The sequence below is a fragment of the Cicer arietinum genome, chromosome 7 (assembly GCF_000331145.2).
Source record: "Cicer arietinum cultivar CDC Frontier isolate Library 1 chromosome 7, Cicar.CDCFrontier_v2.0, whole genome shotgun sequence".
Taxonomy (NCBI): Eukaryota; Viridiplantae; Streptophyta; class Magnoliopsida; order Fabales; family Fabaceae; genus Cicer; species Cicer arietinum.
Genome location: NC_021166.2, coordinates 7,860,814 through 7,882,164, shown reverse-complemented (window position 1 = coordinate 7,882,164; position 21,351 = coordinate 7,860,814). Strand labels below are relative to the sequence as shown.

The window sequence follows — 21,351 nt, the reverse complement described above, 5'->3', positions numbered from 1 at the left end:
TTCATGAATCCTTTGAATTTTTTTGAATTTGAATGATATTTAATAATAAATTTAGAATGTAAAATGTATAATATATTAGTAAAATTAAAATGTAATCATTTAAAATAGTAGTTTTTTAAAAATCATTATATAAAGTAGTGTTTGAAGTTTGAAAAACTATTGCTTCCAATAAAAACTATAAAATAGATGTAATGAATTGTATTTTTTTTAATTCCTAAATAAATTATTATTTTTCTCCTTAATATTTTGAAAATCAAGTCAAATTCACTAAGAAGCCTCAATAAATTTTGTATTTATTTAAATAAATTATTATTTTTCTCTTCAATATAACCATGTGTCGACACTAAGACAAATCTTACATACATATACAATTTTTTGAGAAAAAATTTAGAAACATAGACAATAAAATATATATATATATATATATATATATATATATATATATAACAAAATAGTAATATTTTTATAAATAAAATAAAACTACAATGACATATTGAAATATATTTAATTCATATGAATATATTTACCAAAAGTAATTATGTATGTACCATTTTACAGATTCAATATAAAATGGTATCACATTGTTCCATATACCCGTGATCGTTAGAGTCAACGCCAACTTGTACACAACTCATTCAATAATATAATATAATTTAAATTCTGAATTTATAAAAGAAATAATTAAATGTTTAAACCACACTCGAACAACTTTAACAACCAAGAGATTATCGAAAAGAGACGGTTAATGGAGGACGACGAATTAAAAAAGAAAGTATGGCACTAAACGAATTCGTAAAAATAAAATAAATTTTTTAATTAAATTATTTAAAGTTGTTGTTAAAGTAGTATTTAAAAAACAATTACCTTGAAAAAGTGTCTAACTTTTCGAACGTCTAGGAATGAAATCATACGGAGAGGTTGTGACCAATCTGATTAATTCTCGGACACAACACCATGAGAGCGAAAGTTGTACACAACTCTCTCACAAATAATAGTCTCAAGTCGAGAAATAAGAGCTTTTTGTTGCTTGAATTTTATGACCCTAACAATATGAAACACAAATTTGTTAAATTAATATCATAACAAATAAGTTTTTGTATAATTTAAAATTTTGAATTTATAAAAAAAAATTAAATCTTGTCATCTATCAATATCATTTACATCGCATAAAATTTATGATCAACACAACTCTAACAATCAAATTCCATAACTCATTTTTTGGAGAAATTGAAAACAAAATCTGATATTTTTCCAGACATCGGAGAACGATAAACATAAAATTAAATAATGAATATTTGAAATAGAAAAAATTAAAAGAGAATTGTGTATAGATGAGGTAATGTGAATGATATCGAATATTGAGGCACAAAAAATGAGAGATTATTGAGGAAAAAAAAGAGAATACTGAAAAAGACAATTAAGTGAGGACGGCGAATTAAAAAGGAAATCTGAAGACACTAAAATAATTAGTAAAATAAAATAAATTTTTGATTGACAAAGTAGTGTTTAAAAAACAATTACCTCACAAAAAAAATTGTGAAGTCGTGGTGTATTGTATTTTATTTTTATTTTTTAATTGGCCAATAAATTCTCAACGGTTAAATGTCTCGTGTGATGTATTGTATTTTATTTTGAATTTATTTTTCTTATTTTTTTAATTGACCATTATCATATAGAGTCGTGATGTAATGGAACTTTAATTTTATTATAAAAAATAAAAAGCAATTATGCACAATGAAATATTATTTCTATTAATAGAAACTTGATATTTTCTTAAAACTCTCTATTTAACTGATACGTGTCAAACTTGCCAAATTATCATGTTTGTTTTATTATAACGTATAACACGTGTCAAACTTGTCAAATTATCATCTTTGCTTTATTATAATGTATAGATGAGCCTAACCGTGCCAATAACTTGATAAATAAATTGTTGACTTAAAAAATTAATTCTCATAAATTTTATTAATATTGATGTTAAATATTTAAATTGACTTAAAAATAAACTATTTATAAAATAAAAAAAAATTAATTGTAAACTAAATAAAAAAAAAACTATTTATAAAAAAAAAATAAGATAAAAACTTTAATCGTAAATTAAATTAAAAAAAAGCATTTTTTATATTTTCAATGTAACGATCAAAAGCACGACTCGCTCTTTAATCTTAAAGATGATGCCTTATTTTTAATTCTCCAAATAATTTTGTTTCTTTCTAAAAAATGTATTATAAAATAATACTTTTAATTTTAAACAAATAAAAACAATAATTATTGAAAAATTAAATAATTAAATTAAATGAAATAAGAATTTTTAAAATAATGTACATGGACATATATAAATTAAGTAAATTAGTAAATATAAAGATAAATAAATAACTTAATAATTAATTTTTATTTTTATGTACATGGACATAATTTTTACTTATATGAAATACACATTTAAGATTTCATATAAATTCGGTTGCATCAAGTGACAAAATATATTTCGTACTACTCGTTATAAGATACTAAAGAAAAATAATCTTCTCTTTATAAAAAAAATAGAATTCATATAATAAAAATTATGATTGTCTTTTATATCTTTTATGTTTGAATTTGCATGTTAGTCTTCACGAATCTTTCATGAATGATTTGAATTTCTTTGAATTTGTATAATATTTAATAATAAATTTAGAAGATAAAATATATAGTATATTAGTAAAATTAAAATATAACTAGTGAGAAAAGTAGTGTTTGAAAAGTAGTGTTTGAATCGTGATGTAATGGATTTGCTAAAATAATATTTGAAGATTACTTCAAAAATAAACTGTGGAATTGGATTTTTTTTATAATTCTTATGAATTATTACTCTTTGAAACAAATACAGATGAAGAAGAATAATAAATTGATAAATCTAAACACAAATAAATAAAAAAATGTCCAACTCTGTGTAAATAAATGGCAGAATCGCGAGACTTAGGGGACGCATAGATAAAAGTCCTATAATTTAGAAAAGAAAGTGATTTACGCGGTTAGAGTTAGTTGGTTTTGAGTTGGGGTCGGCAGGATTCTCTTTCTTTTTAAATTATTAAGGTGTATGTATTTGGGTACATGACAATGTATATTTGTTCTATATATTAGATAAAATAATCAAAATATCAGTGATATTAATATTTGATGTTCTAAAGGTTATAAATTATTTTGATAGTAAAATATATGTATCAAGATTTATAGTAAATTGTATCATTGAAATATAATTTTAATTATTTGATAATTAATTTGAATCTTTTATTAAATTATTAATTAAAATGACAACATTTTATACTTTTAACATTAATTTAAAAATACTTATATTTCATTAATAATAATATCATAAATACAATTTAAAATATCAATAAGATTGGTCTATTGAATATTTTTTTCCATAATAATCTATTTGAATATCAAAATATGTGATATTATATGTTAGACATATTTTTAATATTGTTGATTTAGCATTTGAAAATCAACAAATAATATATTTTCCATATTAGTGACGTGCAATTTTTCCTATTGGTTCATCAATCTCAAATAATTTTTTAAAGTTTTTCTTCCTATTTTTCATAATATTTTAATTCATAAGAAAAAATTAAAAATTATCAAATTGAAGAATCAATATGAAAATTATATTTTGCAAAAAAAAGTATTAAAAATAGAAGTCCACGAAATTATGTAGAGATCTTGAAACTCATTAACCCATTAAAGTTTTATTATATAAATTAAAAATATAATAAGTTTTACTACAAATACAAATATTTATTATATATTGTCTTAATTTGAGCCTTTGTCGTAATAGGAATTATGATATACCATTAATTGTTTAAAATTTAATTAAAAATAAAGAATGAAGACTCAATTTGGTATTTAAGAAAAATCGATGGATCTAATTTAGCTTTTATAAAAATTAAAAAACATATTTTATTTTTAGAAAAATAAATCGAGTTAAATTAATCTTTATATTAACAATTACGGAATCAAGATTGAATCGATAAAATGACTAATTATATTAATAATAATAATAATTTTATTATTATTATTATTATTATTATTATTATTATTATTATTATTATTATTATACAGTAGTATAAAAAAAAAAAAAGCAAAATCCTGTGTGGCTCTAGACCTTGTACACATATACGGTCCGCTCTTTACGCGAATCATCGTTAAAATTTGTTTTTTATATTTATTTGTGAATTAACTTGTCAAGTTAATCGTCTTACGTGAAATATGTTTTAGAAGAGACATTTAGTTATCTGACAATTAATGAATACTAAATTACATGAAAGAAATAATGCATCACCAAATCGAACAAAAAAAATACACTATCCCTATAAATGTAATAAAGAAACATATAAACACTAACTAAGTTAAAATTCAAAACTTAAGTTATGTTCTGGTAGTTGGTAATAAATCTATGCATACAATCAATGTTTGTTTTTCTGTTTAAAATCAATGTCTTTTAAATATATTTTAAATAAAAACATGAGAAAAATAATAAATTATACGCAACAAATATGTCTCACTACTATGTTAGTTAAAAATAGTTTCTCATTAATCAATTAGTATATGTATTTTTCTTCTAAAAAAAAGTAGCAACATTTTCCTTTATTATTATTATTATTAATGTTAATATATCTCTAACAAAACAAAAAATGCAATGAATATTAGGAATTGTGCCAACAAATTTGGTCACCCAATAAACATTACATCTTTGTCTTTCTTTCTATTTAAAATTATTGAGTCATCAATCATTACACTAAACTATAACAATGTTATTATAAAATATTCTGATAATATTGTATCGAAAGTAAAAATTAATCGAGGAAAAAATCACAATAAAATATTTATATTTAAATAAAATAACACGAGTAAATATAAAAGAATAGAATATATCTACACAATAGTACTTCTATATTTTTATAAAATAATATTTTTTTAATAATTTTACCAACATGTACTACTACTTTAACACTTTTATAACTTATTGATACCAATAATCATTTATAAAAAAAATGACAATATCATTGAAGTATAACAATCTATGTAACTCCACATATATAAAGTATTTAAAATTTCATCTGAGATTTTCTCTCAATTATTTTGAAAACTTTCCTTTATACACCATATTTTAATACATATAGAATTCAAAGTTTGAGATTTCTAGAAATACAGTTGTGTTTTAGAAATTTAAAAAAAAAAAAGTTTTTTAGTACACAGAAATTAAAATTATAAAAACATATTTATGTTTTGATTTTTTTTTCAAAACTCAATTTCAATTTAATAGAATACAAAAAAAAAATAATTTTTTAAATAAAATAAAACAGTAAAATAGGTAATTTGCGCAAGATGTAAAAATAAAAGTGTAGATGTGAGTGAGGGGTATAATTTTCTAAGTTTTATAAAGTACTAGAAAATAATTAGTTGAAAGAAATGATAGTATCTTTTCCGTTGTTCGTGTCTTTTCTTAATTCTTAATATAAAACTATAAAAAAACCACTTAATTACACAAATTACTTAATAATATTAAATACAAAAGAAGATAAACATAATATAAGAAAATTACCACTCCTATATCTCTACAATTTTTTATGGATTTCTTTCTGTATATCCATTTTTTTTAACACTAAAATACTATACTCTCAATTTAATTTATCTCATCATCTTATTTTTTGGACTCACTAGCTAGGAGATCCTTGTCCTAAGATGCGACCAACTAAAGCTTAAAGTTTTTTAACATGGAGTTCGCAAGTCCACAGAACGACCTCGCATTAGCATTTTTTTTTTGTAAATAATTTTATCTTATTTTAATAATTGTTATTAATTATTTAATAAATTAAAAATAATCAAATTATTTAAAGAATAAAAACACTAATAATCAAGTAAAATAAAATATATTAATAAATAATAATAATATTACTATTATTATTAATTATTATAATTAAAAGTAATTAAAATTAAAAATATTAAATTATATTATAAATTTCATAAAAAATAATAAATAATAATAATAATAATAATAATAATAATAATAATAATAATAATAATAATTTGCTACTTATCAAATTGGACAATTTGCGATTAATCAATTTGTTACTAAATTGTACAATTGATAAATGTTTCATTATTTTTTTCTTCATTTAATGGCAAAATTAATGATTAATCACAAGTTACTAAAATTAATTTTCTCATTAAATATAATTTGATTAATTTTCTCGTTAATTTATAAATTGATTTAATATCAAAAAAATTGATTCGTGTCATTGGTAAATTGAATCTGCATTACTTGTTTGTTTTGCCACATTTATTCAACCATATTAATTTTGATATATATATTTTGCCACTTTATAAATCACATGAATCAATTTTTTTATATATTGAGATAAAATCAGGTAATATATTGTATACTAATGCATTGTTAAATTATCTCAAAAGATAAAATAAAATTAAATATATTCATCTTCCAAAACTATTTTAAAAAAATCTATATATAAAATGATTAGATTAGATTTATTTTTTACTTTTATTATTTTTTCCAATCACACGAATCAATTTTTTTTTATATTAAATAAATTTTTAGATAATGAGAAAATTAATTAATTTACTAAATCACATTTCATGAGAAAATTAAATTTAATAATGTATGATTAATCATTAATTTAACAACTAAATGACAAAATTAATCTAGTGCACAATTTGATAGGTAACAAATTGATTAATCGTAAATTTTATCTTATTTTAATAATTGTTATTAATTATTTAATAAATTAAAAATAATCAAATTATTTAAAGAATAAAAACACTAATAATCAAGTAAAATAAAATATATTAATAAATAATAATAATATTACTATTATTATTAATTATTATAATTAAAAGTAATTAAAATTAAAAATATTAAATTATATTATAAATTTCATAAAAAATAATAAATAATAATAATAATAATAATAATAATAATAATAATAATAATAATAATTTGCTACTTATCAAATTGGACAATTTGCGATTAATCAATTTGTTACTAAATTGTACAATTGATAAATGTTTCATTATTTTTTTCTTCATTTAATGGCAAAATTAATGATTAATCACAAGTTACTAAAATTAATTTTCTCATTAAATATAATTTGATTAATTTTCTCGTTAATTTATAAATTGATTTAATATCAAAAAAATTGATTCGTGTCATTGGTAAATTGAATCTGCATTACTTGTTTGTTTTGCCACATTTATTCAACCATATTAATTTTGATATATATATTTTGCCACTTTATAAATCACATGAATCAATTTTTTTATATATTGAGATAAAATCAGGTAATATATTGTATACTAATGCATTGTTAAATTATCTCAAAAGATAAAATAAAATTAAATATATTCATCTTCCAAAACTATTTTAAAAAAATCTATATATAAAATGATTAGATTAGATTTATTTTTTACTTTTATTATTTTTTCCAATCACACGAATCAATTTTTTTTTATATTAAATAAATTTTTAGATAATGAGAAAATTAATTAATTTACTAAATCACATTTCATGAGAAAATTAAATTTAATAATGTATGATTAATCATTAATTTAACAACTAAATGACAAAATTAATCTAGTGCACAATTTGATAGGTAACAAATTGATTAATCGTAAATTATCCAATTTAATAAATAGTAAATTTGATAAGTATCAAATTAATTTTAGCAAATTGATTAATTACAAATTGTATAATTTAGTAAGTAGCAAATTATTATAATTATTATTATTTATTACTATTTTATTTTTTAAAATATTATAATTCGATTTATTTTATTAAATAAACAGTTGTCCAATTATATTTTTAATGTATTTTCTTTGAAATTTATTATATAATTTACTATTTTTAATTATAATCATAATAACTATTATTTATGAATGTATTATTTGTTATTATAATTCTTTATTTAATCATTTTAATAATAATAATTATTTATTAATGTATTTATTATTATTTATTTAATTATTTTTAATATATTAAATTCATTTAATAATAATTAAAACGTACAACAACAAAAAAATCAAAATCCTAATGCAAGGTCGCCCTCAAGCGAGCGACCTCCAACTAGATAAAAAGCATTTTTTCCTTCAGCTGGTCGTACTTTGGACCAGCGAATTTATATTGAGTCTAAAAAATAAAAGAATCGATAAATTAAATTGAAAGTGAAATATTTTAATGTAAAAAAAATATATACAAAACAAAAAAATCTTCTTTTTGTTATCAATAATCTTTTATAAAAAAAAATTAAAAAAATATGACAATCATTTAAGTTGAACCATCTACTTAACTTCACAATAAAAGAGTAATTAATATTTAATATAATATTTTTTCACTTAACCATGATATATAACTATGTCATGATTATATAAATAATTATTATTAATTATAATCTTAATATATATATAGAGGGAAATGTTTTATTGTCATTAAGTTTTTATTTAATTAATAAAAATTGATATTATTAAATAAAATATTATATTTGAATTTAAATTCGAGATTTTATAATAATTTTTTTATAATATTTATATTATTTAGTTTATAGACAAAAAAAAAATATATATCTTATTTTAGGACATTATATAGTAGATTTTCTCTTCTAAAATAAGGACATTTTAATCATTAATTTTTTATAGGTATCAGAAGATAATTATCGAAAAAGAGAAAGTTACAAAAACTACTCGATAATAATGCGCACCTTAAAGGTTAAATATTAATTGACTATATAGAGAATAATTAACAAAGGGTATAAGAATGGTAAAATAAATGAATTTAATATTACTATATATTTTCAAAAACCAATAGTAAATTATAAATTTATATAATATCGATTTATGTATATCCTATAAATCTTATTGCATAAATGAAGAGAATCATAACTCATTAAATTTTTTTAATGTAGTATTTTTATTTATTATAAACTAATTATAAAAGTTTTATTTTAAAATCATTTATCTTCTAAATTAATAAAAAAAAACTATTAATTTCATATTTTCCTATCCGTACATCGTAATAAACTACATTCTTGATAATGTCAATATATTAGAATATAATTAATTTATAAGCTTGTTGGAATAAATTACATGTGTTTGATAAATAAGTTTATTTTGTTAACTTATAACTCATTATAAAATATTATTTTAAACAATATTTAAATTTATAATTTTTTACAGTTTGTCTTATTTATAACTTTATTTTTACTTTTTTAATTTTAGTATTCATTTGTAAAATAAAACAACTACCCACCGGAGAAGTCACAACACAAGAGGATATGGTATTTAGATTCTATAAAATGAATAAAAATAAAGTGAAAAAATAAAAAATTATTATTATAAAAAATTAATGATTTATTATAATATACTTCTTATATTTATTTATTTTATAATCTTATAAAAAAGATAAATTCTATTATAATCACATGAAATAACATCTAACCTAACAAGCGGTAACAAAATCAGCGATCGCGTAATTGATAGTTATCATATTTACTTTACTATGAGATAATTTATCACTTTGGAGGAAGGGGATGAGGCATATACGATAACCCCATAACAGTGACATAACCCTTGCTGCTTTTTTTACCCCCCCCAAAAAAAAACTTGCCTCTTTCGATCTGAAAACTCTCCCTTTGCAACAATGTCAGAAACCCAAAGAGCTTCTTCTTCATCAACCCTTGTCGACACTTTAGGCGAAGAAATCGTTAGAATAATAACCCCCGTTTCAATCTGCATGTTCCTCGTAGTCATCTTAGTCTCAATTCTCAACACCGACGATTCCCCAACAATCGCCACCATAGCCAACATAGCATACGAAGAAACAACCTCAGACTCTTCCTGGGACAAATTCCTCGGCGCACTTCTAAATTCCTTAGCCTTCGTCGTCGTAGTAACATTTGCCACTTTTTTCTTAGTCCTCCTCTTCTATTTCCGATGCACCAGATTCTTAAAACTCTACATGGCTTTCTCTTCCTTTGTCGTTTTAGGTTTCCTCGGCGGCGAAATTTCCGTTTTTTTGATTCAGCATTTTAACACGCCAATTGATTGCTTAACTTTTTTTATTGTTCTGTGTAATTTTGCTGTTGTTGGTGTTTTGGCTGTTTTTATGTCGAAAATGGCTATTTTTGTTACACAAGGGTATTTGGTAATTATTGGAATTTTGGTTGCTTATTGGTTTACTATGTTGCCTGAATGGACAACTTGGGCTATGCTTGTTGCTATGGCTTTGTATGATGTTGCTGCTGTTTTGTTGCCTGTTGGGCCTTTGAGGCTTTTGGTAGAACTTGCAATATCTAGGGATGAAGAAATTCCGGCATTGGTTTATGAGGCTAGGCCGGTGAATAATGATAATTTGGATCCCAGGGAAGTTGCGGCTCGGAGAAGGTTATGGAGAGAGAGGAGGATTGAGAATTCAAATTTGATAGCTGAGAATGGAAATTCTGTGTTAGGTAGTAGTGGTCTTATTGCTGAACAATCACACTCTAATTCGGACACAAACGCTGTTCTTAGTTTGAATTCAAACAGAAATACCCTAGAGGACAGGAATTTGGCTTCGGAAAATGTTTGGATTTTGAATACTAGTAGTTCTTGTGGTACATGTAATTTGGTACGAGCCGAAGAGGGGCGGGTTCGAGAAACCAATTCAGATCTCGCCACACCCTTGATCAGTCATGGAATGAATAGAGGAGAAGATGTGGCGTCGGATGAGAATCTGATACTAGAGGGAATTGGATTGGGTTCGTCAGGTGCAATCAAGTTAGGGCTGGGAGATTTTATCTTCTATAGCGTTTTGGTTGGCAGGGCTGCAATGTATGATTTTATGACAGTGTATGCATGTTATCTTGCAATTATTGCTGGTCTCGGCGTAACTTTGATGCTTTTGGCTTTATATCAGAAAGCCTTGCCTGCTCTTCCTGTGTCGATAGCACTGGGTGTGCTGTTTTATTTCTTGACCAGATTATTACTTGAAGTATTTGTAGTACAATGTTCCTTGAATCTTCTGTTATTCTAAGGTTATAATTTATATTGCTCAGGCTCAGTTCTCGGCGATAAAGCATATTACATTATCATAGCTAAAGCTCTGGGCTTCAGGTTTAAGCTTTTGTTGCAAGGCTCTCTAAAAATGTAATGTAATATTTTATTTCCCTTCCTTCCTCTGATTATATTTTTAAAGTAGTAGAAATGTCAAATCATCCAAAATATATTGCCTTTAGCTGTTGAAATTAATTTAGTGTGTAATGTATCTCCAATTACATATCATTGCTTGACCAACTGATCATGTAACATAACAAAACATATCAATTGCTCTATTCAAACTCCATTCTCTTAAAACATGTTTTTTCTTGTTAAAATAAATGTAGTTTGGTATTTATATAATTAGGAAGCTCGATAAATCTTTTACTTAAAGAAAGATGAATGCTATTACAGATATGGATTTAATTGCAGCTAGTATGAGCTAGTTCTTTGTTGATTTAAAAGCCATAGGATATTTCTTGGCAGACAGCATAAGCAGATAGAAGGGAGATAGGAATCCCTTTGAGTCATAAATGTTTTATTTTTTTCTGTATTTGGTTTCATCAAAGTGAATCTTCGGGATTTGAAAGCAGATTTTTGATTCAACTGCCTAGTTTGAGGATTAACGTATAGGAATTTTGATGTGATCCAACTAAGAGAGGGCTTGTAGTGGGAAAAAGTAACATTGACTGTTACAATTACTTGGAAGTTTCATGGTGGGTTCGGGTGTCGCCAGAGTTTAAACTTTTTCTTTCATTCTAGTACAGGTAAGTATTTGTGGTTACTACTGTTTTGGTACTATAATAGTGTATCTATATATATTAGAAGCACTTCTGAATTCACCTTATATTATGTTGTACATTTGACTGAAACTATCCTACTATTATATTGTTTCTTTCTCTCTTCCCCCCCAGCCCCCTTTATTTTCCATAAGTTGGTACCACGACATTGTATATTTGCTCAAAAACATTGTTTCAAACTACTGAAACATTCTCAGGATTCTCGTGTTTGGATTCAATTTAATATTTGTAACCTGCTGGTAATCATTTGACTTGCACCAAACATGTATGGCATTCTTGTGTGCCATCCGCCTACTCTTTTATTTTGTGGCGAATCAATGCCTACAGATGACCATGTTCAATTAAGAGGTTGTCCCTTGGTTTCGCTTTCTTCTGTTCACTCGATTCTCAATATTTGTGATAAAAATTTGGTCGCCACATGTTGCAGATTTAGTCCATTCTTATGTTATCTTTGTTACCATTTGGCAATGCATAAATAAATTGAAATTCAATAATGTGTTGATCAATATGCATTATGCCACTAACATGATCATCTCTAAGGTGTCTCTTCTGGGCAACAAGAGTAAGGGTACCATGTCTCCTTCTTCCATCTCTGAATTCATGTTGTTGAAAACCTTTAAGGTATTGGTCATCCAAAGAAAGCTCCATCCATTATTCGGGTTAATTGGATCCCTCATTCTTATCATTGGATCAAATTCAATACTTATAGTGCAGCTCATAGCATTATTGGCATTTACACTCATGGTGGTATTTTTAGAGATAAAAATGTAACTTTCTTGGGTTGTTTTGCCATTAATCTTGGTATTTGTTTTGCTTACCATGTTGAATTATTGGGTGTTACTAATTCAATAAAGACAGCTTATAGTAAGGGTTGGCACAACCTTTGGTTGAAGAATGACTCAAAGCTTGTCATATATGCTCTTGGTAATCCCTCTTTGGTTCTTTGGCGTCTTAGAAACAGATGGCATAGTTGTATTTTTTTAACCAAGTCGGTGAGTTTTCTTTTTTCTCATATTTATGGGGATGGCGATAGTTGTGCAGATAAGCTAGTGTTGTTTGGAGCTAATAACTTTGGTTTTCATTAGTGAGATAACATCATACACGCAAAATGAACTTTAGTTTTCATTTGTTTTGCATGTAGATAACACCATATACACAATATGAAACTATTTCTTCTTGTTATATAGTATTTGGAACAAACGAGGAATGTAATCTATAATGTATGATAGTTTTGAGAGATTTCGCCTGGTCCAATTATATGGATGGCTCGTGGCTTCAAGCTTGTTGGCTTTAAGCTTTAAGAAACCACATTTAGGGGCTATAGTTGATGTTTAGAAGGGCACAAGGGTATCTAGTACAGAATAAGATGAAAGAGTTGTATTTCTTACTATCTAAGTGTTTGTTTAGGAATTGTAACAATTTGCTTTGTTCGCTTCTTCATTTTCAACCCTTTTGGATGCAGAGTCAGACTTGAATTGTTGCGCTCACATTTAATATTCGGCATTTGCAAGGATCTTGGTATACAGTTGGACCGTCATAATAGTGGAAAATACCACGATGAAATAGATGTTTCCAAAAAACCTTATTCAACTTAGTGGAATAATGACCTAACAATACTGAATGATAACTCAAGGAAATGATTAACAAAGAACATAATCTTTCTTATGATGAGGAAAGTTAGTCTACAATTTATAATGAACCACCTTGAGCCAAAACAAGAACATGCCCTTTCACCACTGACATCTTCATGGGAGGTGGTGAAGGAACCAATATTGGTAAAATCAGGTTCCCAATGTAATGTACCAACCAACAATAGCAATAATATAATGTTCATTTAGGGTTGGGTCTCAAAATTTTAGGCTTTGCTTGGATATTTTAAAACGAATGGGACAGAACGTAATGAAACATAATGGAACATATTGGAATGGAGCAGAGTGAAACAGAGATCTTTTGAATATTTTATGATGGAATAAAACAAAATTCTCATTTCAATATTTAGAAAGTGAATGGAACGAAACCAATTATAAGTTTTGTATTCTACTTTTACCTTTGTTGAAATTAAAATACACTGTTATAGTTTTTTTAATACGATAATTTTGAAATCAAACCAACCATTTATGGAGTTTGAGTCCCTTGTATATGAGACTAAACACATGTTTTTATTGAGTTTTTAATCTGAAAATAATTTGATTAAATTACATGTGTGGTGCTGCACTACATCATTGAGTAAATGATTTTTTTACTTATTAAAACATTTAAAATATAATTTTACTATATTTTCATAAAAAAAATAGTTGTCTACAAAATCTTTCGTTCATGGTTATATAAAAAAATTATTCAAAATCATTGTTATGTGCACTTTTAATCTTTAGAAATAAATAGTTATAATTGAAAAAGGGATGCCTTTGTTGCCTTGTGGTTCTACACTTCTGTTGAAGAAGTCTTCGTATGATAGGAGAGCAGTACAGAAAAAAAATTATAAAAAAGGTGTAATGGTATGGGATGAAAAATAATATATTGTGTTGAATGTCACTTCATTCATTTTTAAGAAATTCAAACAATGGAAATTTCTTTTATAGTAGTTCATTCCACCACATCCCATCAATCCAAACAAAACCTTATGCTTTTTGGACAAAATTGATCGTAAATATTAATATATTTTTTGCAATCTTTACTTTATTTTTATAAGTTTTTGTGCTATAAAATTATTGATCAAAAGTTTTAGGTCTTTGGCCCGCAACGAAAATGTCCAATAACATATAAGTATGATTAAATTATATTTACAATTAAGTGATCATATATATGAATATAAGAGTGATAAAAAAAGACTAAATTGTATTTTTGATCTCTTATTTTTATTTATTTACAGAATTTATCTTGCTGTTTTAAAATCTTTTCATTTTAATTTCTCCCTCAAATTTTTAGATGAAAAAAATTAATATGATATATTTTAATCGGTTAGCATACGATTTGATGATGCAGAATTGTCTGGATCGATGGTAACGAGATTGAGAATTGAATTAACAAATAGAATAGTAGGAGCTATCTGATGGTAAAGAGGAAGCAAATCCAGTTGGAGATAACTTCAAAATCTTCATACCATCTTTATTGAAATATCTCATTTTAGCGAAAAATTTTGCATTCTAATTCTCTTATCACTTCTAACTTGTAGACCATCAACATATTTGTGCTTATGTTTGAAAGATTTTGACCACAATTAGCACATTAAAGGAGTCCGAAAAACAAATGACTCTTATGTAATCCTTGCTCCAAAGTAATTAGAGCCAATGCAACGGTGGTACTGTGGTATTAACTTGGCATCTTTGGATAAAAAACAAAAAAGAAGTTTGAAGCATCCTTTAGAATTTTACGTGTGGTGCCTTATTGTTCCTGTCTTCCTGGTGGTATAGTTAATGTAAAGTAAGTTTGGATTAATATACAAATCCGTTGTAGTCTAGTTGGTTAGGATACTCGGCTCTCACCCGAGAGACCCGGGTTCAAGTCCCGGCAACGGAATTTTTTTACTGTATTCTCTATTTTTGAATAATCTTATGTTATTTATGAATATTTGTGTTATATTTTCATCAATAGTAAAATTAAATAAGTTTAGGAATACTTAATTATTTCTCATATGTTTAATCTCTATAAATATACTAACTTTTATTTTTAATTTTCTAAAACCTTTATTCAAATATTTCAAAGTTATATTTATAGGAGAGAAAGAAAATGCTAAATTGTAAATTTTGGGAGTTACCTAACTACTAATAAACTAGACTCCTTCTCTGTGACTACTTAAATAAGAGGAAGCCATGTCATGCATGGTACAACACATGGTGATGAGTTCAACAGTTGGCATATTTGCATTTTTGAGCACATAACAGCCGAAGTTTGTTAATAAATTGTTACTTGAAGAATATCAAATGATTCAATCCCTAAACTCATGCAACACCATGTATTTTAATAAATCTTTTTTTGGAATTTTGGTTCATCATTTTTTTCTCTCTCTCCATCTGTCATGTTGTTCAATATAACTTTTTACCTTGTTTTCTTGACAACATTTGTTTCTGTAAATTTGCATAAGAAATGGGACTGCTGATTTCTTGCCCGTATCTGGCTTAGTTGATTTTAGCAGGGGCCTGGTCGGCAGTCTCTTTCAATCTATCATATACATTAATTTTTTCTATGTAATATTCTTATCTTTTCTCCACATTCTGAATTGAATTGTTTGAAATTAATGTGTATTCTTTTGTATTTTTATCATATGCATGAATGTGATTTGTTTTCTTTATCAAGATATCCTTAGAATTTACATCATTAAACATCATTAAACATCATTTGCTTGTCTAATAAATTTTATCTTTAAATAAGTATACACTATGATTAGGCAAAGAATTTGAGTTTTTGTTGTTGTTATCTCTTTATTTTTTGATGTCTTATTGACAAAACTGTTTGTTGAATTTGCAGGGTTTATACATTCAAAATTATAATTATTCATGTAGATTTACAATTTAGAAAACTTATTATTTCAGTTTGTTTTTACATTATGAATAAGTTTGATTATAGAAAGATTGCAATCATGTCTGCATTCTAAAGGACAGTAAAAGTTAAATTTGGTATGTTTTTACGTGCGAGTCTATACACATTTTATAATATACATGTGGCATGTTTGTCTTAAAACTTGGTTGTTTTTTGTTGAAGTTCTATATCTTGTCGCTTTGATTATCTTGTTGTGGTTTAATTATGTAAAGCTAATATATGTTTTGTCACTTTCAAGTGACTTAAAACATTTATTTATCATCTTTAATCAAATGTATTCAACAATGAAGCCTATAAAACTAAGTAATTCAAAATGCTTGTAAGTTGAAAACAAATCTTTTGGCCTAAGAAACCACTTCGCACAAATTGTGATGTTTAATTTTAGATTGTGATTTTACAGCTTAGCAAAATTTCCATCAAAACCTCTGGACATTGTTTGAGTAATGGAATCTGGAGGTGATAGCAGGTTGAATGTTGAGTTGGGAACTAGTAATGCCACAAGTGTTTATGAGTCAAAGTCTCCATTAACAGAACAAGAACATGAAAACACACATAACAACAACAACTTGAAAGCTCATCCGTCCCAAAACCCCTTCATAGTACCAAGCAATACATCACCAACTGATGATCAAACAAATCCACCCAACAAGGATTCTGATGGTGCATTTGAACCATGGAAAAACGAACCATCAACATGTCAAGTTGTTGAATCACATAATCCATTTAAAGAAACAGATGAAGGACATCAAGGCATGGCCATTAACCATTTAGGGACATCAACTTCCCCAAATTTTGAATCTTCAAATCAAGAGCACATTCATACTTGTACAGATTCCAACATTAGTGGAGAATATAGTGACGATGATATAAAAATAAAGTCTGTGCCTAAACATGAACATTATGAAGAAGTAGCAGGACAAGACTTAATATCAATTTCAGCAAGTCCAAACAATGGATCAGAGATACAAAATCCTTCAATGCAAGTGATGGAGCGTCCAAATGAATCAAGTACCAGTTCAAATTATGTCTTTCCTTCTCATGTATTTGCTAGAAACAATACAAACACACCAGAATGGAGCACTGCCTCTAACGAATCATTGTTCAGCATTTACATGGGTAATATGAGTTTCTCAAATGAATTAGCTTGCTTTAAATCATGTGAAATGGATAAGCCAGGTGATGTATACATGTCTGATCAACCTCCAAATCTTCAGCCTCCAACACCAGTGAATAAATTCAACGATATAAGCCAAAGAACTGCTGAACTACATGAAGAAGGTTTAAAGGTAACAGAAGCAAAAGCCGCTGAGACAATGAGAGAGGTTATAATGGAAAGTAGTCAAACAACAGATAATATTGGTAAAAGGGAAGATGGAAATTCTAATTCTCAACGCCAATCAGATGGAAGCATCAAATCCTATGCATTTCAAACGTAAGCAAGCTTTTATCACTTACCACTTTGTTTCTATGCACATTAATTATATATGTTTGCTTAACTTTCTGTTTTTATTTTTTTTTTGGTTATTCAATGCGAAGATCGACAAAGGGAGATAAAAGCGTTTCATCTAAGGGTGCGGAAGAGAAACAAACACCACGCCATAGTACAGATCAAAATGAAACAACTAAAGCAGTTGATCAAACACCAAAGTCAAACACAAATGCACCTGCAACAAACAAATGGCTGAATTGCTTCTCATGTTGCTCATTCTGCTGTTAGAACATGTTAGCTGATCATCATCAAATCGTGGTCCTTTCCTAAGCCATTTAATTACCATCTATGTCACCTCATCAAACTTGTATTATACACATGCATATCATATGCTAGCTTTAGTTGATTAGTCTTAATTTTTTTTTTTTTGAGTCTTGGTTCACTCTGTATACCCTAGTTGGGAAATTAGTGACAAGATTTATTATTAATTAACATTGTGTAATAGGTTATTAGTATAATTGTCTTTTCAACATATTGAAAAAAATGAATGACAAAGATTTGTGTAATAGGTTATTAGTATAATTGTCCATGTATCGTTGTTATCCAAGATTTGACACATTTACAAAATTATATAGCCAACTGAAATATTTCTTTATTTACTAAATCATAAAATTATGTAGCCGAGTTCGTATTAATATTTGACACATATCTTGAGTTTAAGTGACATGTTGATATTGTTAAGTTAAATACTATATTTCGAAATTATAATTTATTAGTTTTTTGACCATCTAATTTAAGAAAAAAATATTGTCTAGTCGATAGACTAATGATTATGGAATGAATTGTAAAGAAATTTGTAGTGCATAAGTTATACATTGCGAAAATGAATTAATTAGAACAAACCAACTCCAAGAATTAAAATTAAAAACAAGATCACTTAAACAAATCCAATAAAATATAGAGCTTAAAGCTATAAAATGTTTCTCTAAAAAAATAACAGTAAAATTCAAGTGCAAATTGCATAGTACTCGTAGACCTTTTTAATCGGGTCTTATAAAATTTCTTTTAGATTGACGTTTGTTTGAGCTCTAAATATATATAAAAAAAAAATTATTAAAGAAAATTAATTTTGCTACATAGGCAAGACGTCATATCATTTTCTTTTATTATATATGTGAATTTTTTTCATTTATTTTTAAATCATAAAACATAATTTTATTATTCAAGTAATTTATTTTTGAGTTTAATAAAAAGTATTTGTTCGGTGTAAATTAATTTTAGATAAACATCAAATCAAATGAGAATCAGTCTTATTGCCACACAAGCACATATTATTTTCTAAGTAGCTACAAATATTTTGATTGACGTCAAAAAAAAATATTTCAATTCATATAAATATCAATATAAACTTAATTTATACTAATGATCACAATCATTCTACAAATTTTAAGTGTTTTGTGCAAATCATAAATTTAGTGTTCTAGTATAAATAGCTATCATATGGTGGCCGCCAACACTGATCCTTATAATAGGATGCTAGGTTTTTCAAATGCCATAATACACCTAATCTTTATGATCTCTTTCAATTGTCTCTCTTCTTGGACATACTCTCAAAATCTTAATTGTAACCACATTCTATTGTACAGTTTAATTCATGAGTACTGCAGGTGAGGGAAGGTGTTAGGGGTACTAACTACTAACAACAGTTCTTGGTGGAGATAGAGGTCAACGATTGAGAGGTGTTGGAGGAGTCTCAATTCCCATGTTAGAGGGGTGTTGTACCTGTGAATGAGATAAGCGAACAACAGTTCTTAGGAGTGATTTGAGAGCTAGAGAATGCATTAGACTATGAAAGAAAAAAAACAATTACAATTTAAAAATAAAAATAAAGGTAATAGCAACTCACAATACTGTATCATTGAGCGTGTAACTTTAATGTAATCCATTGATTTAAATCTCACATAATCATTTTCGATAGAAGAAACTTATAATAAATAAAAGTTTTTATTAGAGTCGTTTCTTTTATATATTTTTGATTTATGAGATATAAATATTAAACTAATTGAAATTAAAAGTTGAAGTAGTGAAAAAGTTCTTATCTAATTTTATATATATTTATCAATCTGTACATTAGTAGTAATATTCGATACAACAATAACATGCATCTGACAAATTAATATTTAATATCATTCTCTTTATATTTTTTTCTTCTGTAAAATTATTAATGATTTGTTTAAAAATTTAAAAATCTCCTCATGTGTGTTATATTGCTCAAAATTTTGACAAAGTGCTCAATTATTTGATTTACAATATATATGAATCCAATTAGAGGAATTTTCTTCAAAAAACAAGTGACAAATTTGTCTCTTTCCTATAGATTATGATGGGTTGATGCTTTTATTTTTCTTTAGTTTTTAGTTTAGTTTTTTTTGTTAACGTTTGAAATTTATATTAGAACTTTATAGTAGAAAAAAACGACTATATAAAAATCAAATTTAAGTTACAACAAGAAATAATACTATATTATAAAACAATAAAATAATTTATTTATTTTAAATTATTTTAATATGATAATATATTTTTTAATTAATATACACACGCACATAAAATATTCAGTAACTTTTTTTTAACTCTTAAAAATTTAAAACTTTGTATGCTTGAAGATAAAATTTCTCCAAATGTTCCTTATCCATTTATAATCTATTTAAAAAAATAGACAAATCTATTCCTTATTCATTTATAATTTATTTAAAATAATAGACAAAAAGTGTAGTTAATAAATCTAATTATTAAGTGGGTCATATTATCACTCGTAAATTTTCCCATACAAATATTATTTTTTCTCAAACAGGAAACGTTACAATTTCAGGCCCAAAATCACCAAACCAACTTCAATTTTTTCTTTTCAAATGAAGTATATTTTATCCTAATTAATTAATAGAATTTTTTTACATTAATGTCTTAATTTTGTAAGTTTTAAACTAAAATACGAGATTGTATGTTTATGAATCATTTTTATAAAAATATTATAAAAATGAACCATTTTTATGTTGAAAATAAAAACTCATACATACAAACATATGAGTTTAATTTTTTAATTTTGATGTATTTTTTTTCTTTAATTTAAAATATTTTTTCTCTTCTATTTAATATATTTTGTTTTATGTTATTAATATAATTTACTATTTTTAATTATAATTATTTTTATTAATTTTTATTTATTAGATCTAAAAAAAAAAATAAAAGAAAGTAGTTAACAAAATTAAATAAACTGACTAAGTTATCTATAAAATAAAATAAAATTATTGTAATAGTATAAATTTATATATAAAATACTACATTATTAATTAACTGTATTTTTTTCTTAAATTTCTTATGTTTTATTTTATTAATAATATTTTAATTTTTTAAATTGTTTAATTATTTTTAATTTATTATATAATAAATAACTTAATTATTAATCTCCTACGAGGCTTAAAAAAAATCCTAATTAATAAGGCAAAAAAGTGAAAAATGTTTTTTTTTTTG

The 21,351-nt window shown here is 25.3% G+C and overlaps 2 protein-coding genes and 1 non-coding gene across 3 annotated transcripts; all 3 read left to right on the top strand.

Annotated features, from left to right (window-relative positions):
* The first annotated feature begins 9,564 nt into the window (after positions 1–9,564).
* On the top strand, positions 9,565–11,304 carry LOC101513317 (presenilin-like protein At2g29900). The gene has a single exon (XM_004508615.4). The coding sequence runs from the start codon at positions 9,686–9,688 to the stop codon at positions 11,054–11,056; it is 1,371 nt and encodes a 456-aa protein (XP_004508672.1). The 5' UTR covers positions 9,565–9,685; the 3' UTR covers positions 11,057–11,304.
* A 3,997-nt stretch (positions 11,305–15,301) lies between these two features.
* Positions 15,302–15,374, top strand: TRNAE-CUC (transfer RNA glutamic acid (anticodon CUC)). Its single transcript has one exon. It is a non-coding gene; the product is annotated as a tRNA-Glu (tRNA).
* A 540-nt stretch (positions 15,375–15,914) lies between these two features.
* LOC101512991 (uncharacterized) lies at positions 15,915–18,405 on the top strand. Its single transcript, XM_004508614.4, has 3 exons — positions 15,915–16,042; positions 16,795–17,826; positions 17,931–18,405. The coding sequence occupies exons 2-3, from the start codon at positions 16,838–16,840 to the stop codon at positions 18,109–18,111; spliced, it is 1,170 nt and encodes a 389-aa protein (XP_004508671.1). The 5' UTR covers positions 15,915–16,042; positions 16,795–16,837; the 3' UTR covers positions 18,112–18,405.
* Positions 18,406–21,351: the final 2,946 nt, after the last annotated feature.